The 20,994-nt window shown below is 38.5% G+C and overlaps 1 protein-coding gene across 1 annotated transcript; it reads left to right on the top strand.

Annotated features, from left to right (window-relative positions):
• The first annotated feature begins 2,907 nt into the window (after window positions 1-2,907).
• On the top strand, window positions 2,908-20,775 carry LOC145987215 (uncharacterized). Its single transcript, XM_083121733.1, has 3 exons — window positions 2,908-3,238; window positions 17,794-17,932; window positions 18,706-20,775. Exons 1-3 carry the CDS (start codon window positions 3,130-3,132, stop codon window positions 18,929-18,931), a joined length of 474 nt encoding a protein of 157 aa, XP_082977859.1. The 5' UTR covers window positions 2,908-3,129; the 3' UTR covers window positions 18,932-20,775.
• Window positions 20,776-20,994: the final 219 nt, after the last annotated feature.

The following is a 20,994-nucleotide window of genomic DNA, read 5'->3' as shown; positions in this document are numbered from 1 at the left end:
AGGTTGTCGGTCCTAGTATTTTTAAACACTCAAATGTTCTGTCTTATCACAAAGTTTACCAGGTTCGGGAATACTTTTTAAAATTTGATTAAAGTCTACTTTTTGCGCATGATACTGCAATATGCTTCAAAAGGATCGACCCCGAGACCCCTTCTTTGTTTATTCACTTTACTTCTTATACCTGATCATTCAGTTTACCGTGTCAAAGGAGCAATTATGATAACATATAATAATAACCAACTATTCCAATCCTGGACGGTCGACTGGACCCTATTTTTGCCAAACAATACGCTGATCTCTAGAAGATGGAACTCAGCTTGTTTCCTGTGTAGAGTATTATATTATATTGTTTACATAAAACAGTGCAAGTGTACACTCTGTCCAAGGAAACTCTGGAGTAAGCGAACGAAAACAAGCCCTTTGCGCAAGTAGGACTCGAGAGGGTTCGACCAGGGAGCACGTGAGAGGGGAAGTGAGTGCATGGAGGGGAAAACGCGGCTGCAGAAACGAGCGATGCTTTGCTCCGCCACTCGCTTTTCCTTCTCTGTCGTTATGCGCGGCCTTGCTCCACAGATTCTCGAGACAGAGTGTATATAGAATTGATTCTCAGTGAGGTGAGGTAGCCCTCCCAACTGCAACTTCCGGATCCGCCACTGCCAAATCTTCACTTTCAAGTGTATATTCTTGGTTAGTATTTCAAGTAAATTAAAATTAGGGCCCATGTACGGTAAATTGGTGAAATTCACACAATAGACACACCGAAATGCCCATGTCTTACCGAGAAGGCGCCATAAGGGGGGCAGGGTATAATTTGTCGGGCCCAGAAACTTAGTACTCCGGCAGTTTGTTTCTTTATACAGCGTATTACGTTTTTAGTGTATATTTTTATACAATAAATTTTGCCTTGATCAGCATTTTAATGTTTTTTTTTTTAATTTGATTTATTTTACTAATTTCTTCTGATAGTTTTGGCTAATCGCGAAGCTGAGGATGAAATCGATGAAGGGACACTCACAAAAAAAACACCCAAGCCTGGATTCGAACTGGGACCCCTTGTGTCGTAGCACGCTGTGCTAAAACCACTCCGTCACGGAGGTCGGCTTCACCGACGTCGAGTTCTATTATATTTAAAGCAGGTTTGCATAGGTAAAGAAGACCTTTACCAGAAGAAACAATTGTTAACCTCCAGGAACATAGATTTGGCTACAAGAAAGAGACTCCTAGAGCCTAGAGGCATTTGCCTGGAGCACAGCATTATATGGATGAGAAACATTGAACAGTGGTTGAAGCTGAAAGGAAATGTTTGAAATATGGTGCTGCAGGAGAATCCTGAAGATCAAGTGAATAGCCAAACCAAAAAGGGAAGGTGTTTTGGGACGCCCACATAGCAAGAGAACCCTTGGCAATCGATCGTCCAGAGGAGAAGCAGGATGGTAGGCCATATACTGAGAGATGAAGGTATAAAGAAAACCGTAATTCCACATTGGCAGGCACAACAATATGGAGCACACAAAGGACCCGGCTGAGTATCGGGGGTCGGCATTCGTACGTTTCTTTCCGGTTGTGTGTGGCTGTAGCTAGTCTTATGGCTATCGACATTTTTTTCTTGAAAATGTAGTATAGATAGTTAACGCAATTTTTTGATCCGTTTGCCGAAAAGCCAACATTAGTTTCTTGGGGTATGTTGTTATTTTTGAGAGTACCTTCATTTGAGCCACTGAAGTGGATTGTTCTTAATCGGAAACCAAGCGGATTAAGGAACGCGCTTTGGGGGGGGGGGGGGGGGGGTTGACGAAGAATATTAAAATGCATTCTTTCCTAGTTAGATTAGGTGAGTTATTTATTGAAAGTAAAAATAATTATAATATTCAGTGATAAAGATTTTTCCTCAAAAATGTGTAGAAAAAAGGGGGGGGGGTGTTTTATACGCCGGTGCGACTTATTCACCGGCAAATACAGCAAGGTTTTTTGTTCCAGCATGCATGGCAACGATTAAATACCTTTGGTACGGTAGCTATTCAACTTCTTTTAATTCGATAGAACTGTTTTTGTTACTTTTAATTTTGTAATAAATGCACGTTACATCAGGGAGTAACGGAGAAACATTACAGGCCGAGCCAAAGCAGGTTACTCTTCGGAAGGTAAAAAGCAAAACTATTACAACACCCAGGAAAACCATATTATCACGTTTCATAATACTTTGTCATCTCTTTTGAGTAGTGCACATTCTTTCTGTACCGTCAGACTCTCCGCAAATCTACCACTGTTTCTTACCGTAACAAAAAATCGGAAAATTAAATTAGTGCTCTCCATTCGCAGAAGAGATTATTTTGGGGGGACTCCTTCCACTTGCCCCCAACATTCCTTGGGAATTATCAAGAAAAGTATGGGTGAAATTTAGTCAAATAATCATAAATTGCATAAATTGGGCCTTTGTGAAACATTTTATGGGCTGTTGGGATGTTAAAGGCGTTTAGATAAATCACTGCCGACCTCCGTGGCGCGCTACGACTCCAGGGTCCCTGGTTCGAATCACAGTCTGAATGGTTGTTCTTTGTGTGTGTCATCAATGCCATCATATCATTACCCAACCTCATCTTCGCGATTAGCCAAAAGTGGCAGGTAAGCGAAATAAAATAAACCAAATCAATTAATCATAAATCACTGATAACTCCATCATTCGTGTTTTGGGGCTAAAAACAATTTTAACCCAATTCATTTACTTGCTGGAATAATAATGGGGAGGACTGGGAGATGGGGCACTGCTCTATGTAAATGGAGTTCGACCAAGTCTCGCTACAATGTTTACCAGCTGGAAACCCTGTTTCCCTCGTTTTTCGCATGCTACTTGAAACATACCACGCGGAGATTTTGCCTACTCTCCGTAAATGGCACAAACAAGTCTGGGAACCAGAGAAAACGCCTCTCGTGACGATGTGATGACGTATTCCGTGCATGGAATGACGTCAGGAAGCCCACTTTTATATACGGGAGCATATATATAGAGCCACGGCGATGCTTCGTACACATAAAAACCTAAAAATATTTCGGTGCAAGGGATTCGCGTTCTCATCAAGCACAGCAACTTCTGCGTATTTACTTTATTAAGCTTTTGTTTCTTGTATCAACATGTGCTCCTGTGAACTTACTGGTGTAGTCGCACGCTGTGTGGTGCTCAGCTGTTTTCTGTCGGCTGCGTTAGCCGCTGTTGCAATGGGACCGGCATATGTGGATCCTCGTAAGTACATTTTACCTATTTGCAAAATTCTCAACCCTTCAGTGAAGCAAGATTTATCCAATGCATGCAGCACAGCATCCCGCCATGAAGGCGCAGATCGCAGCTATACTCTGTCCGGGGAATCTCTGGAGCAAGCGAACGAGAGCAAGTAGTGACAGTGACTCGAGAGGGTTCGACCAATGAACAAGTGTGAGGGAACGGGATTGCATGGATGGGGAAAGGGACTGCAGCTACCAGCCTTTGCAGCAGCGTGTATTGCTTCGCTCCGCCCACTCGCTTTCCTCCCCTTTATGCGCGGCCTTGCTCCAGAGATTCCCGGGATAGAGTATGTGGTTGAGCTGGTGAAATCAGCTTTCACACTCATACCACCTTTTACAACACATTATTACCCTCAGTCAGGGGTAGACAAAACTAAAAATAATTCAGGTGTCAGCCCCTTTTTCTCAGGAGGCAGCATATTTTATTTTTTTATTTTTGCAAATACCGTCTAAGAAAGCAATGAATCCAACTAAGATAAAGCTACACATTACCTACACAATTACATAGCTGTACATTTTTTAAAGTAACCTTAAAGCATCTAATTAAAATTAATTAAGTAATACATTCTAAGCCGATTTTACCATATCGCTGCAGATTTCAAAATTCTGCTAGTAACAATGCAAAAAATTATAATGGCATGTTAATTATTCTCATTTAATGACGAACATTAAAAATAATATACTGCATTCCTTATTTAGCCGGCCCCCGTGGCGGAGTGATTAGCACCGCGCTACGACGCCAGGGATCGCGGGTTCGAATCCTGGCCTGGGCATGGATGTTTGTGAGTGTCCATTCAGCAATTTTAACATATCATCACTCATCCTTGCAAATTAGCCAAAACTGGCACAAAAAGCCAAGTAAAATAAAGTATATCAATCATTATTTAAACAAGGGTAATGAAATTTCCATAAGTGAACTCGAATTATTAAAAATAATATATTTTAGAACTGGATTTGAAAATGCAGGTGCCATGGCGACCTTTACCACCTTTACCATGAGTTACTGTGTGTTCATTGATGACAGTGAATTGTTTAAATTCAGTTTGATTCTCAGTTTACTTCTGATTGTGAAGATGCAGTCTACTCATCCGACCGGTCAATGATGCGGAATATTGTGAAACGAAAACAAATTGAACCTTATTTCAGATGCGTCACCTGAAGGGTACGGAGTACGGAGCATACGAACCCCCCACCGAAAACGGAAAATTTTCAATTTGTTTTCTTTTCTGCACAATAAAACACTACATTTCAATATACAATATACAGTCTGTGATACAGTACTTTACTTATTTTACAAAGCAGCTTTCTTCGTTCATATAGTCTTCACAATCCTTCAAATTTCCCAATTTCCCCCGACTGTTGACAAGAAAAGCTCACCAGATTAGACAGCGAGAGTCCGGGCACATCTGGTGCTATGAACTCCCTCTGCTGTATTTTTCCTGCGTTCTAGCTCCACCGAAGGAACCGAGAGAAGTCAAGGGGGAAAACAGGAAATCGGAGCACGTGTGCCTTCCGAAAGAACAATGTCAACAGATGGCAGCAACTGTTGAGAGAATGCCGATAGCGGCAGAGGGACGAGGTATTTTATTTTTCGTTTCGTTTAGCTTCTGTATTGGAGAAAAGTTAAGATATAATGCAAGCACTGTTTGCATTGTTATAGTAATTCATAAGATCTCCGATGTTTTAGCCCAATATCTTTCTTTTCCAATGCATTTCATCAAACATTGAGGCCTCAAACTTCAACAGCTCCCTTGCAAATAGTTGTCGCGCAAAAACCTTGCATGGCGAAGGTTTTAAGTTCTAAAATACTGTATCACCAAAATGAGCAGATTTACACTTACATCGATAGTTAAAATGTGTTGTTTAAACCTTTAGATAATGTAGATGAGTAAAAACTAAAGAAGACTAAGACATTGTTAAATGAAAATAATACTTATATTGGTACACATGTAAAACTAATTACCAATTACATTTTTTTGCAAAAGAAATTATAATTGTTATAAACTCCTACAGATAAGCTTTAAAACAATATTTTTTTAAGTATTGCGAGTTGCAATTCTCATCATGAAATTTGAGCATTGCCAGAGACTTACGAATGAAATGTAGGGAAGCTGCTGTGAAATTACAAGTAAGTATTAAAGAAAAGAAAATCACATATTCGACGGTATCAAAATCAGGGCGGGGGTTAATTCTTAGGAGCAAGAATAGGAATTTCAAAAACTAAAATAAAGAGAAAAGTAATTGTTTAATGATTTGGTTTATTTTACTTAGCTTTTCTGCCACTTTTGGCTAATCGCGAAGATGAGGATGAGTGATGATATGATGAAACTGATGAAGGGACATTGACAAAGAACATTCATGCCCTGGCCGGGATTCGAACCCTTGACCCCCAGTGTTGTGCTAACTAATCGCTCTGCCACGGAGTTCGGCGAGGAGAAAAGTAATAAATTCCAATAATTCAAATTTGCAATTTTTGCATTGTTTAACTTGGTACTATTTCCATGTTTTTGAGGGAGTCTTCACGGGCTACAGAATGGGGGGGGGGGGGGTGTTAAGCGGACATGACAATTCGCAATAAATTAAAATTGGTCTGTAAATGTATTTTTGCTAAGCACTCTGGCAGAGTGTCTACACAATGCGCTAAAAATACACAAATACAAGGTACCAGGTTCGTATCTTTGATAAAACATGCGTTGTTATATTCGTACTTTTATGTTGCTTTTCTTCGACATTTGGCAAAGGCACCCGAAGAAAAAGAAAAGAAATCTTAGCTTCAATTCTTGGCTGAAATTTCTTATTTTGTAAGCTCGATTAACTAATGTCACTTAGGCTCACTATTCTCTTCTCTGCGATGGTGATCAATAATTGATTTCTCTGTGTGTTTGTAGCCCCCTCGGTCGGGGGGAGGGGTGTGTGTGTGTGTGTGTAAATTTTCTCTGATTTACTCCACGCGACGCCACTGCCTTACTTGTATGTTGTATACCTTAGAATTCGTCTGAAGTTTGTTGTATGTTCTCATCATGCTCAGGTAGTCTCAAGGTGAGATCCGATCCCGAACCACCGTGCAGTAATATCTTAATAAAGAAGTACATGTAAGGCTTGCGCGAATCAAAAAACGTCAGAAGACCTTATATTTATTGCTTCAAATGATTAATTAACTATTTATTATATCTATCCAGCATGTAGCCTACATCATTTCATAACATTTTATATTAACAATCAAGTCACGAATATAAATATATTTGTTCAAACCTGCCCTCGCTTCTTAAAACATTTAACCATCTTTAATCCTGACAGCCTCCATATAAGGAAGCGAACCCCAGCTCCCTTAATTACAAAACTAAAAACTAACTAACTCTCTCGCCTTCCTAAACCCGAAGGTTCATGGCTGCAGCAACACAGGCCTTCCATCTTTCCATATCTTGAGCAAGTTCTATATACTCTTTTCCATCCCTACCGATTTCCCTTAGGTCCATCTCAACGTTGTCCCTCCATCTTCGTCTTGGTCTTCCTACAGGTCTCTTACCATCAGGTTTTCCAACAAGAATCCTGTAAACTCCTCTTTCCTCTCCCATTCGTGCCACATGGCCTGCCCACCTAAGTCTTCTTGATTTAATTATTCTAATAATATCTGAACATGAATACAAATTATGTAGTTCGAAATTATGTAACCTTATCCACTCACCTGTCTCCTCATCCCTTTTAGGTCCAAATATTTTCCTAAGGATCTTATTTTCAAATTTTCCCTTAATTACAAGGCGACAACATTACCACTAAACCATCAGAAGGCTCGCTGGAAATTTGTGTGTGCATTGCAGTATTTGAACATTGAGAGTCGGGATTGTAAAAAGTTGTTTCGAAAATACAACGAAAACAACAATTTACAATTGGAAGATTTTTGTCGCGTATTCTCGGTTCAAACTGTGGATCCTTGCTTTAGAGTGCGCTCTGCAAATCGCTGTGCAACGGAAAATTCGGTAATTTATTCGAAATTCGTTCGAACTTGACATTGTAATGAAAATAAAGGCACTCCTACACAAGATATTTACGCAAAATATTAAACAATTCTTGAAAGTAACTGTATTTTTATATCTTTGAATTTGAATTAATTTTTTTTGGGTGCGTCAGCACTGAGGCGATTTTGCACCCGCCACACTATACGTGGTCCAGGCCCTTATCATAACAAAAATAGAAGCGTGTCTGAAAGCTAAAATTTTCTTACCTTGGTTAAAAGTTGAGGCTAAAAATGGGCACTCAGCACAAATAAGGACAAAACACAGGAAGACACAGAATTATACTGGCCATGGGGCCAGTCGCCAGAGCCGCGTTAGTCTGCAGTCCAGGGTGTACTACGTGGAAGTGAGGTTGACTATTGGGTGCACTACGTGGAAGGAGCACCCCTGTATTTTTATATCATTTAACAATAACAGTTATCCATACAATGGGTCTTCTTTTCTTTCTTTTTTATAATTTGAATGTTAAACTAAGCATGCTGGGACATGTCGTGTGAGAACCAGAGGGACGTAATTCCAATTTATCAAATTTACAGGAGAGGAAATAATGTATTCTGAGGAGAATGTCTGACTAAAAAAAAAACAAATAAAATAAAATCAGTAAATTGCAGATACTTGAGTCCACTTTAAGGATTTGAGGTCAGATACGTCGATCTGACTCCAAACGGAGCTCTTTGGAGGAGATTCATTAAACAAGGGTTGTTAAAAGGTCCAGGAACCAATAAATTGTAATAGCTTCTATTGGGTTTCGTAACAGAACTGGAACTTTTTTTCTCGCACAATTTAAATTCGGTCCAAGTTGCGTATTGTTTCATGTCAATACCGAACTTGTACCGTATTTAAATATAAATTGATCCGGAAAAAAAGGTTCCCGGAATGAATTGAAACACTTTAAAGATAAAGAGGTGGTTTACGGTCCAGAATACATTTAGGCTTTCTGATTTTTTCCCCCGGATCGGCATTGAATTTACTGTATTTACAATTCTCGGCCCTGTAACAACAGTACGCTAAACAAGACAGAAAGCCGCATTTTTGGAGTTACTTTCCTCCGGTTTTCATACGACGATAGGTGGGCCAAGTCTCATTTCACTTCTTAGAATCTCCACTAAAAACCCCTCCCTTCTCAAGTGTTAACTACTGCTTAGATTTTTTCACTTGTTTCGTGCTATTTTGTTATTTCTCATTCTTTACTTCACTTTCTTTCCTTGGGCTAACCCCAACGATGAGAAAGAATGAGAAGAAGAAACAGACGAAGATACAATCACAAGGGAACATTCGTTCCCAAGCCTTAACCGGTACGCAAACCTTGGACAGTATTGTAGCATTTCAACACGGTCGTTAGCTTGTATATTAAGCATAACGTAGGAGATATACAACTTAACAGAAGTTGGTAGCATATTACTGCTCTACCATTAGGAGAAACCCATTTTTGGCACTGTCGTCGAATTTTCAACCCTAAGCGAGGTGCTTGTCATGTAATCGTGTCCATGCGTTGCCAAATATGTGGTGTTCAGCACATCGTCGTCACATTTATTGGGTACCAAGTGCCTGTATCATGGGGAAAACCGTATAACGAAGCAAGAGACACAAGCCAAGATGGACGTTTTCGTCTGAGGAGTAAACAAATGTCTACTTTAGTTCGAGTTGCCAGCGGTCTTTCTCGTCTTCGTACGACTGTACCCTTCAAACATTGAAGGGAAAGAGGAAAATATTCTAACATGGTTGTAAGTGGTGTGCGATGTCATCTTCAACAGCATGCTTGGAAAGTGTGCGGGGTATGCAAGCAGGTTCTCTTTCTACTTTCCTGACCTTGACACTTAAGGGGGAATTGTGTTACCGGCACAGCTTCAGCCTGAGTCGCGAGTTCTCCTTACTCATAGATAATATGTTTATTTTCTTATTCATTGTAAGAGACAAATCTACAGCTCGTCGTAAGTCATTTCCCAACCTAGGTAAATAAGGAATCCCGGTTGTCAACCTTCCCTGGAAATAGGCATCGTCCATTTCAAGTTACAGAAAAGCAGAAAGCCTGCAATTGTTATTGTTAATAACAAAAACAAAATTCATTTAGTTAGAATAACTAAAGTAAAAATTGCATTAGATGGAAAATATTGAGTAAAAAATACAGGAACCAGGTTTTATTTCCATGTACTACCATTACTATCATGTAAATCCAAATAATAAAGTTTTCTACAGCTCTCAAAATTAAAAAAAAAATATAGTAGTTTTTCGTGAAAAGTCACACAACATAAACTTTATGAGTAAAATTTTCCCCTAACTTTTAAAGCCTTTTCTTAGGCGAGGTGCGTAAAGTTTTAAAAAATTACAATAACTGTGAACTTCAGTTCGGCACCTGTATGAAATGTAAAATAATAATAATAATAATAATAATTGAAAACATTTGGCTGGATTTTCACTCAACTTGTGGAACGAGTAGCATAGTCTCTTCATTTATATATAATAATAATACTTTTGGAATAAAACTGGTCTATTTTTACTAGTTTATAATAGTTAGGTTTGTATAATAGGAATTATAAGCGTGGTAATAATTAGTATTGTTGTTATTATTTCTACTGTTCAAATTTTATAAATGACCTGAACCCCCACAAAACTTTCTTGCGAAGTCATGCTTGAAACCAGAGATACCATTCCCATTGTTATTACTCTATGCACCATGTTTACACTTTCATTTTACTTTATCGCAAAATTTGTCAATTACATTTTGACAGGATGTGCAAGCCTGATTTTTTGGGTGGACCAAGGCCCACCAAGAACCCCACCACGCCCCTGATTCATTTTCAGCGTAGCGTGCAATCTAGAGATTTGGAAAGTCAAAGTAGAACTAAACATGCCCGTATTTAGAGGGGGGGGGGTTAGGGTTCAACACCCCCCCCAGAATCTTCTGCATGTTGGATTAATGGGAGTTCAGAAACTAAAATTTGTAACACATTTTCAAAAAAATACTCTCAGTTTCACATAAATACGAGAGAGATAATTCTAAAATGATCGTGCTAGAATTTTCAAACATTTTGAATTCTGAAATTTGAGCGAAACTGGTTTCATTCTCAGAATGGTACCCCACCCGCGACCCCTTCATTTTCATTTCTGCTGTCCTCTTTCCAGCGGATCAGACTGAAAATTCCCTTGTGATTGTCCCAAAATTCCCATTCCAACTTTTAAATTCCCTGTTTGATAAGGGTTTAAATCCCCATTTATATTGGTTCAGACCTAGGATATCCAGCTTCGTAGCACATTACATTCACTACCCTTCACCCAGCGGTCGATATAGTACATAGGCTACATTTAACCTATATGCGGTCCTATAAAGCACATACTTGTATATAATGAATGCTGTTTGGTAAGGATAGGAACAATATGAGCGTCGGAGAGTGGGATCGAACAGGTCTATAGACCCCCCCCCCCCGAATTGATATCGTTTATTGCAAGTTACAAAATAGCAGAACGTTTGTTAGTTTTATTGGTAATAACGGAAATAAAGTCCAGTTAGTTAGTATTCGAACAGAATAACCAAAGAAAAACAGCGTTAGATCGAAAAATTGAGGTTACAATACATGCACCATGTTGTTTTACCATTATGTGAATGGTCAAACAACATAAACTTTATGACTAAAATTTATCTCTCTTACTTTTAAAGCTTTTTCTTGAGGTATCTAAAATTTAATAACAAAATATAATAGCTGTGCATTTCAGTACACACTGCATGAATGAAAAAAGAAGTAAGTAAGCTGTGCTGCATATTCACACTTCTGATGGATAGAGTAGAAAAATATCCTCAAGGATATAAGGACAGCAATAATAATAATAATAATAACAACAATAATATTTTTGGAATGTTATTTATTATGAAATTTTAATTATTATTATTAATTAATAATAATTATTGTTATTATTTCTATTATTCAAATTTCTTGCGACGCCCATGGGAACAATTATGAGTGATCCCCCCCCCCCGAAATTTTTCCTGCCTACGGCCATGGAACTAAACATGCCTAATAGAGAAACATTTGTGGGCACCCAAAATTGCACAATCGTCACCATGATTCGGATAAAACTTATAACACTGCATATTACGTAACGACTTGAACGTTTTAGTTTCGTCCTGTGAAAAAGGAAGCATTACGTGTGGGGCTAAATAAGGCAACAAAGGAAAGCCATGACTAATGAAGTTTGTGGCCTAGTGATGTATTACAGGACAAAGGCGATTTCCGGATCATCGAGTTTCGTGAAAAATGCCTTCGCTGTCATGTGCTTGCAGGGACGGCGACAGGGGTGGGCACGGGTGGGCAAGCGCCCACCCAAAAATTCCTGTGCCCACCCGAATGCCCACCCAATCAAATTCAATAAGTACTTGGGGATATATGAATGATTCAATAAATAAGTGTATTCTGGTATTCATAACATGTATATTTTACTTTGTGAATATTATCTATGCTAGAAATTTTCAAATATTATCAACCCATAAAAAGCCGATTTTGTCATTAGAAAGTGAAAGTAATTACTAGAGCTATTGAAACAAAAACTGTGACCATATGAATACTTCCATGATTAAAAGCAGCTAGTAGGCTTAAAAGGCTCACAATTATGCAGGATACGATTAAGATTAGATCAGAATTTAGGGTGAACTTGAGGCCTCCACATACGTATATAAATCCCGGCCTGGGAATGGTTAAAATAATCTCCAAATAAACAAATAAAAACATCATCTTAGCGTTACTTCCTCCGGCAACACAATAAATGATTTCGACTTTTTAATTATTATTAGAATAATTTAATCAAGAAGACTTAGATGGGCAGGCCATGTGGCACGAATGGCAGAGGAAAGAATAGTTTACAGAATTCTTGTTGGGAAACCTGATGGTAAGAGACCAGTAGGAAGGCCAAGACTAGGATGGAGGAATTACGTTGAGATGGACCTAAAAGAAATCGGCAAGGATGGGAAAGATTGCGTCCATTTTTAGAGAGTGATCTTGCCCTGAATAGGGACAGATGGATGGCTTGTGTTGCTGCAGCCATAAACCTTCGGGTTTAATTATGCTAGAGAATATAATATAGTTTTAATTAGCTCTGCATTGAAATTCTAGAACTGTCCCTTTTTTTTATTTCATTACAATTTTTATATACCTGTTATCTTCAAATATCAATATGGTACGTGGAAATATCAACTTTATATTCATTCTACTAATTAGAAGGAATCAATAATCACTACAATACTGAAGTGAATAAATTTAAATAAACTAGTTATGTATGAAAAGGGCTACAGAATTATTCAATTACTAATGAGTGACTTATCCTATTTAGAAATCCTCGTCCCACACATAAAATTTGCCGCATTAATCAGCCGAAAATGTCAACAGAATCTGTAGATGCAGCTGAAGTAAAGAAAAAAAAAGTTATGTCACGAAATATCCAGAAGACAATTTTGTTAGTTTGTTTTTAAGCGCACTTTTATGCTCAGATAGGCTAATCGGGACTATACCTATAGTATAACGTGTAGTCCGAACCCGTGTGCATTGTGCTCCCACCAGAGGAGGAGAGAGTCGAACACAGGACCTCTTCATTATAATGCGACAGCGTTATGCCATTGGGGAAAAATATACAGAAAGAACTCGCACCAAACATGGCATTTTATCACCACAGAAGACGCGTCCTTTTTTAGAGAGTGATTGTCTGAGACAAATATTTGAGACTTTCGGAAACTAACGTCATTGTTCACAGAATTAGCTGCCTCTGCCTTGATCCACTAATGAAATGCTGTTCAATTGAAACAACCACCTCAACTTTCTAAGAGGTATGAACTAATGAAACTCCATTTTTGGAAGAGTAAGTTGTGGTTGATTTGTATTATTTTAAGTTATTTTTCTGCTAATTTTGATAATGACGACGACAAGGTTCAATGGTGATTAGATTAAATTAACCACGGGTCGAAACAAACACATGCTGACAGTCAAAATACAAACCATCATAAATTATTACTTCGACAGTGGTTCCAGGCGCCAGGGACTCGTTGCCCTGAAAGAATAAAGTTTCCAGGGTATGCTGCACATTGTAGAGGTTGACATTCTAGTGTGTTCGAAATGGTCACGCCATACAACCCAAGTCATCTATGAAAAATAGAAGAATTATTACTTGTATGGTGATCAACTTCGATGAATTCCTTGTCCTAAATAATTTTGTTACCTCAAGAAATATGTTCATGTAAGCATACGTGTATTGCGTCTCCCGCATTAGTAACATGAGAGTACAGAAAACGAATAGCAACTTAGCTATTAATCTCTTCAATTCTGAATAGATTTTCAATCTTACTTGTTTATTATTTATGAGTGATATTTTGTTAAAATAGCCTTTCTTTAGCCTAGGAATACTTCATGGACAATGAACAAATAATTGTTTTTCCGTGTGTGGTTTAAATCATTCCTAATAAGACGTTTATTTTAATCCAATCATTCAGTGGCGGCGATTAGGAGGAGCAGTAAATGGGGATGCAGTTCCCCCCGCCACATTTCGCCACTTTTCGCCCCCGCACTATGGCCTATTAATGCTAAGCCTTTTCTACCAAGAAAAAGTATATTGCCCTTCCCCCTCAAACATTGGCACCCAATCGCTGCTACTACAAACATTCATATAATTTTGTCAGTTGTACAAACCTTGTAAGCTAAGACAAGTAAGTGACCCCCCAAGGAGTAAGAGAACTCTTTCAGTGAAAAACTCATACGATGAAAATACTATCCTCAGGAACGTGCATTTAAATTACAAGAAACTTCACGATGGTCTACCATCGCACTTTCTATCACTGTCGCCGAATACATAAAAGCAAGCATGTGCCTTGTATTTGCAACACAAGCTTAAACCTAATTCACATTTACTTCACTGTATTAACATGCATGAAAGAATGTGATTAGAATGTATGGCTGGTGTACGGCTGCGCATGGGTAAACACTTCCTTTGAAATAATTGTGTCCATCAAAGACAAAGCGAAAGGAAATGGAACAAGATGCGAGAATAAATTTAAAAAGAACAATGAGGAACACAAGAAAAGGAAAGGGAAAAGAAGTAAGAGGAAAATCGGGAATGTAAGTGAGAAGGGGATACATACGTCTTACATACACATACATTTATACTGCCCACCCTAATCTATCAATATGGAGCTTCTGCCCACCCTATCCAAAATTCCTGGCGCCGCCCCTGTGTGCTTGTCTTCTGAGAATAAGATGACAATGTCTGCTCACTCTTAAAGTGAAGCAGCAGCACCCGTGGATAGGGTAAGTGTACGGAGAGGTTCCCTTTAACGCGTGTCGAGTTAATTCCTTGGGCAACTGCCATAAATTGATATGATCGTTGCAAGCGTAGGTTCTTCTGCGAGTGACTCACACTGAGATCAAGTGGGTTCAGCAGAACTTTCCTCCTTTGAAAAGTAGGCCTAATCTTTTTGCAAGCGCGTGGTAGCTCACGGGAAGGATCAGGAGTAAGCATTTACACAGCTTGGATTTCGGATTTTAAGGGGCATTTTCTGCTGGCGTCATAAACGCATTTAGCCCAATCCCCTGCCAAATGTGAAGGCCTACGTGCAGAAATTCTGGGTTTCTATTTTTAGTAATTCTCAAATACGTTTTTCAAGGGATCAAACCAGCAGACAGAAGCCACTTTGCCTAAAACTTATTTACTTTCTTATAATTACTGAGGATTCCCACTGTAATTATGCTTTCCGGAAATTGCTGATGATATTTTGTATTCGTGCAATGAATGGCATTACCAGTTTTTGCACCATAGGTCAGTTAAAATATGAATATATTTGGAACAAAATACCATTGATTTCTCAAATAAATAATCTCATCAAACAGCACCGGTCTGGGAACCACATTCGGAGAGTCACCGCACTAAACAGTCTCTTGAAAATGGTGACGCTACACCATTTGCGATTTCGACACCAAATTTTATCTATCTAGCATTCGTAGTTTCCTAAACAGACAAATTGATACAAGTAATGTTTTATTAAAATTAATATCTTCTCGGCATCTTACTCAAACACATGTGTACTTTTATAGGTTAAGGATAGTTATTGTTGTCAATTTTTTGAGTCTCACCAGTGGCGTAGCGCAGTTCTCCGGGGCCCCCCTGCAAGTAAAACATTGGGGGTTCCCTTAGTGACAAAAAAAATATGATGCCAGAATGAAACGGACATACAATAGTTTGCTAGTCCCTCCCCCCCCCCCCGCCCCCATCAGTTGTAGATGAAATTAACATTTACCCCAAATATTCTGCTTTCCCAGTTTTTGTTGTCGAATTATATATCAGTGTAATGCCTTCTTGGAACTAAATAATCTGAATCTCTGATAAATAACTGGAAGAATAATCTGGAAATATTTTATCTTGTACTTCAACGCAGCAGCACAGCCAGGAATCCATTTTGGAAGAGGGGAAAGCTTCCCGCTATTTTTATTGAATCGTGTTCCTTTGTATTTTTTGCTTGAAACACTTTTCAAATGAGGTTACATATAATACACATATATTCAAAATATATATATTGTTTTGGGGGAATTGTTTCAAGGATAGTAAACACTCCTCTCTTGAATTTTGAGGTGAATGCGCCTTCAGCCTCTATACCATATACGTAGCCGCTCATTTAAACTAACGCTTCTACAGCAGAACAGCCAGTAGAAGACGGTTCTTATTCACTTACAATATTTCAACTACTGTTGCAGCAAATTCATATGAATTGTGTCCCTGCTCTCCGATACTCCTTCAGATTCTGTATATGCTTGCTATATTTACTTATACAGAGTAAAGACTGCGCCATAGTATATAATTTCGTATTGCGTTAATCCTCCTTTGACTGTGGCACGTTGTGTCTGGAATATCCTTGACAGTCACATGAGTCTCTGTCATAACTTGCTCTTCCAGTTGGAAATAATCACGTGCTGTCTGCAGAAGCTTCGGGCTTCTAACGGTCAAGGTCTTCCTCACCTTCGAGAAGTCTTCGCGACGGTTTTCGTGTCTTTCGAAAGGGAAAGTTTATGACACAAAATTAATGACGATTGTAGACTCACATTCCACATTCTAAATTGTCAGCTAACTATTGCACAGTGTTGAAATTACACTTCGAGGCACGTACGTTGCCTCGGAGAGCTCATTTCTACTATTGGTTGTTAACCGAGTGTAAAATGATGTCTCAAGATAAATGACTGATTGATATAATTTATTTTACTTCGTGTTTCTGCCACTTTTGGCTATACTCTGTCTTGGCTATCTCTGAAGCAAGGCCGCGCATAGCAGCAGAAATAGGGGGGATCGAGTGGGCAGAGCGAAGCAGTAAACGCTGCTGCGAAGGCTGGTAACTGCAGTCGCTTCCCCCCTCCACGCAATTCCGTTCCCTCTCACGTGTTCATTGGTGGAGCCGTTTCGCGTCACTACTTGCGCAGAGACTTGTTTTCGCTTGCACCAGAGATAGAAGGGACATAGTATAATTGCAAAGATGAGGATGAATGGTGATAGATGAAATAGATGAAGGGATAATGACAAACCCACATGGAGAGCACATAACACAAGCTCCAGAAAGCAATCCAGAAATGATTATACTAGTCGTGGATCCATGCGCCAGAGCCTCGTTGGTCTGCAAGATTTCAGTTACCGGGGTGTATCACGTGGAAGTGAGGTTGAAATATGAGTACCTTCTCAGGTCCAAGGTAGAACCAGTAAATGTCACATGACAAACATTTGCATACCAAGATAACAGCCGAAGCTATAGAAGAGCCCCCAGTACAGATAAGGACAAATCACAGAGCAACTACTACAGGATGATATCTAGACAAGTCTCTAGAGAGAGACAAGGCTGGAACTCCTTTTGAAAAATCGAGACAAGAACGAGACCAGATCCTTCGAGACTTGTCGAGACGAGAGCGACATAGACATCTGTAAAATTTGAAGCAGAATTAGTGCCCAAGACTAACTTTGATAAACAATAATTTTTGTTATTCGAAACCTAAAATTAATTTATTACGCACCATACCAGACCGATTGGATGGCTACCTAATTTTTTGTAGGTAAGTATGGTACGCCTTGGACAGACTTTGTAATCAATCAACATAACGACCGTCTTCCGAGGTGTGAGTGCTCATATTTTTAATGTCAAAGCATGTAGGAAGATAAGTGGCCTATGTATAGATCGTAATATGCAGTATGTTTGGTTTTGACGGCTACTGCGACTTGAAACTAAAGGTGTGTGACCCGTTAGAAATAAATGCCAAAGGGAACTATAAATCTCTGGTCCGTGGTTGTATACATACAGAAGAAAATTTGACCTTTTTTCGATGACATAAAAAGGAACTCTTAAAGAGAAAACATTGTTGAGAAAAATTGTTCACCTTGACGCTCTATACACCCAGTAAAAGTGTATCGGTTTTGTTTGGCGATATACATGTACATTTTAGGATAATGTTCCCGTAAGTCAATTTGATTGTTGCTCACAGAGCCTGATCTTCTCTTCCAGGATTCCCAGGTCAATGCTTTTGGAATGCGACGGCCAAAGCCTATCGTCCAGGACAGAGCTGGGACATAGAGGAGTGCACCAGAGTCACATGTGTTACTCGAGGCGGTGAAGATAACACGCTTTACGTCCAAATGGCATCGTAAGTATTATGTTGAACCTCGATCACTGTTTTCACTGAACAACTGTGCAATGTGCCTTCACCGGGATCGAATCCGAAATCCCTCGATCACTAGGCAACATCGTTACCACTACAACTTTGTGACAAAATATGGAATAATGGTTTTCTTATGGGTTGAACTAAATTCCTGGAAGGTTTTTCGTCTGCGTTGGATTTCACTGTAACGTCACACTACAATATTTGTGAAAATGTTAGGATAAGTGTCAATTGAAATGCACAAAGTATGTACGATGGTCATATTCAATGAACCTCAACTATCCTTCTGCCATGAACTACAAGAACAGTGGCAAAGCTAGAGACCACAGCTATCTCCCCATTTACAGTTTCATATAAAATACGTTTCACTTCATGATTTCATTCTATAATTAAACAAATAGTGCAAGTTAACAATTTTTGATTTAAATATTTGAACACGATTTTTATGTAGTTCCATGCTTAGGATATGATTTCATTAATTTTTGGATATTTTATAATGTGTCAAAACAATCCCTGAAGTCCAGAAAAAGCAGACTAATTGCGTAACTGGAAGCACCAAAATCAGATAAAGTCGTAATAAACCGCATATAAACAATATTTTTTTATCTTGCACGGGTCCTTCCTGAATCGCGGAAGGGGGGGGGGGCTAGGGTAGGGTTGGTGCCCAAATTTTCCCTGCCTAGGACCGGCAATTATGATTGTAAGAATAAGAAATATATCTGTGGAATTGTGCACATTAATGTTCTGTGTTTTTTCAGATGCGGTACTCAGTCAGTGCCTTCGCATTGCTACCTGGAGAGTGACTTGGGACTGCCTTATCCAGAATGTTGCCCAAAGCCCGTGTGTTCTGACTCCATAGACAAGGAAGTAGTCAGCCGAGACTTTGGAGTGGACAGGGAGCTGGCGAAAGCAAGGGAGGACATGATAAGAGCCGTGCTATACAACTGGTTGCTTCAAGAGTTTAAAATGTCAACTTTCCCTTAAGGTCCTTTAGCGGAAAGATACTTAATTTATTGCTTAATTTTCCAAATACTGTTCGCAAACTCTTCGAATAACAGATGGTGCGAAAATGAGATGGCTTCTTTTGGCGTGAAGTATCCAGTTAGTGCTATGGAAACCAGTTAAAATATTATCTCAAGTGTAAATTATGAAAGAAACAAGTGTACACATAACTACATTCATTTAGTTACTAGATATCAAAGTTGAAGCTAAATTACCTAATTCAGCAGCTAGATATTTCCCACGACGATTTTTCCAACAATTATTAATAAATTGTGTGAACATTAGAATTTATACAACTGGTATGTTTCAAGTTTCTACGATTTAAAGTCTGAATTTGCAACTATCTATGCAGAGTGGAGACAGTAGTTTTTTTTATCACAAAATCACAATGGTTGGCTCTTTGTGAGAGCATTATATTGTTATATTGTAATATTTAGGTAAGGCCTGTCCAAAATACTCAGAATATGTTAGTATGAATTGCATCCGCTCTTGATAAAATCGGAGGCACAAAACAAATGCGAATTACACTAACTGTTCTGGTGTTATAAATCAGCTTTAATTTTCAAGATCTAGTTTGAATTTCTCTCTTCTTTATGGAAGTTCATGATCATTCAAGAAATTATACGTAAGTATATCTTCAAAATCAATATGCACTTACACCACAGAAAGTTGTGATTCTGCAATAATATTTAATATTCGTATTTAATTTCTTGTTTGTTTCACTGCTACTTTACACATAGTAAATTCACTAAGTTATCTACAGTTGATGCTAACACGAATATCAACGTTAAGCCGAATCCCGTGGCAGAGTTGTTTTCACTGGGCACTAAAACGCCGGGGGTCCCGGTGCCACAATCACAGGAGGATTAATGCATTTGCGTTTCAAAATTATGGCAATTATATATCACGTAGATATATGGCATTCTTTACTCCGGGTTCGAATCCCGGCCTGGGTGCTCATTGTGAGTGACCTTTTATCAATATCACCATATCACTCATCCTCATCGTCGTGATTAGCCAGGAGTGGCAAGAAGAGCGACGCTAAATAACAAAAATCGAATCAAATATACAGGTATATCAACATTTGTATATTGCAATGATTAATTTCCAAACTGTATGCAAGAGAAACATTTCTGTGGAAGAATTCTTGATACGGGTCCAGGGTAGCATTTCTCAGTAGTCTGGACCCACAAGTAAAACTAAGATCCAGTCCCTATTTATCTTTATGTGGATAAAAAGAACTTAAAAAATAAAGCTTTGATAAATGTAAGGTCGAGGTAAATTCAGAGACTAGAACTTTTTTTTAATGTACTACATATACGTAAACGCAACATTTGAAACGAAATATCACGTTCGTATTTTACGACATTGATGATTTATCTTTAAATGTATGTCACGTTCTGTACCTTATCATTGTTAAATAAGGAAGGAAGGTAAATTTGTGTGCAAGTACGTAACTAATAGTGGCAGACTGTTTTCTGCAATAAACAAAATTTGGAGCAATAACTTTTTCATATGTGCCTACGTTATTTGAACATACTAGTAAATGCAAGGTTTAACATGAATTCAAATTAAGAGTACGTTTTAAAATATTCATTATGATGTTGCTGAAAACATGTTATATTTTAAAAAGGTATTATACCTTGGTTTTTCCATTAATATTAGAGAAAGATCTACTACAGACTTTGTCAGACAAATCAACCCCAGATGGCGTTATTTGCAAATATAAAGATTCTAATTAGATTTTTTAGTGTCAATGATGTAAATACCAATATGCAAGTGATATTTTTTACTATTTATAAGAATAAACTTTATTCGTTACGTTACGTTTTGTTTTCATCCATACTTGTTCAATTTTTAATTGCAGCAACTGCACATACTGTCTCGTATAATGCCAAAGGCTATGTGAGAAAGTGAATGCCAAACAAATACGAACCATGGTTAAATTAACTTTTCGCTTTAGGACCTGACATGGGCATACTCTAGAATTACCAATCCTTCCATATATATATCCGCTCAAGTAAAAAATTTAAAAATCTGGTTAT

The sequence above is a fragment of the Lepisma saccharinum genome, chromosome 4 (assembly GCF_977018435.1).
Source record: "Lepisma saccharinum chromosome 4, izLepSacc3.1, whole genome shotgun sequence".
Classification (NCBI taxonomy): Eukaryota; Metazoa; Arthropoda; class Insecta; order Zygentoma; family Lepismatidae; genus Lepisma; species Lepisma saccharinum.
This window is presented reverse-complemented; position numbering and strand designations above follow the sequence as displayed.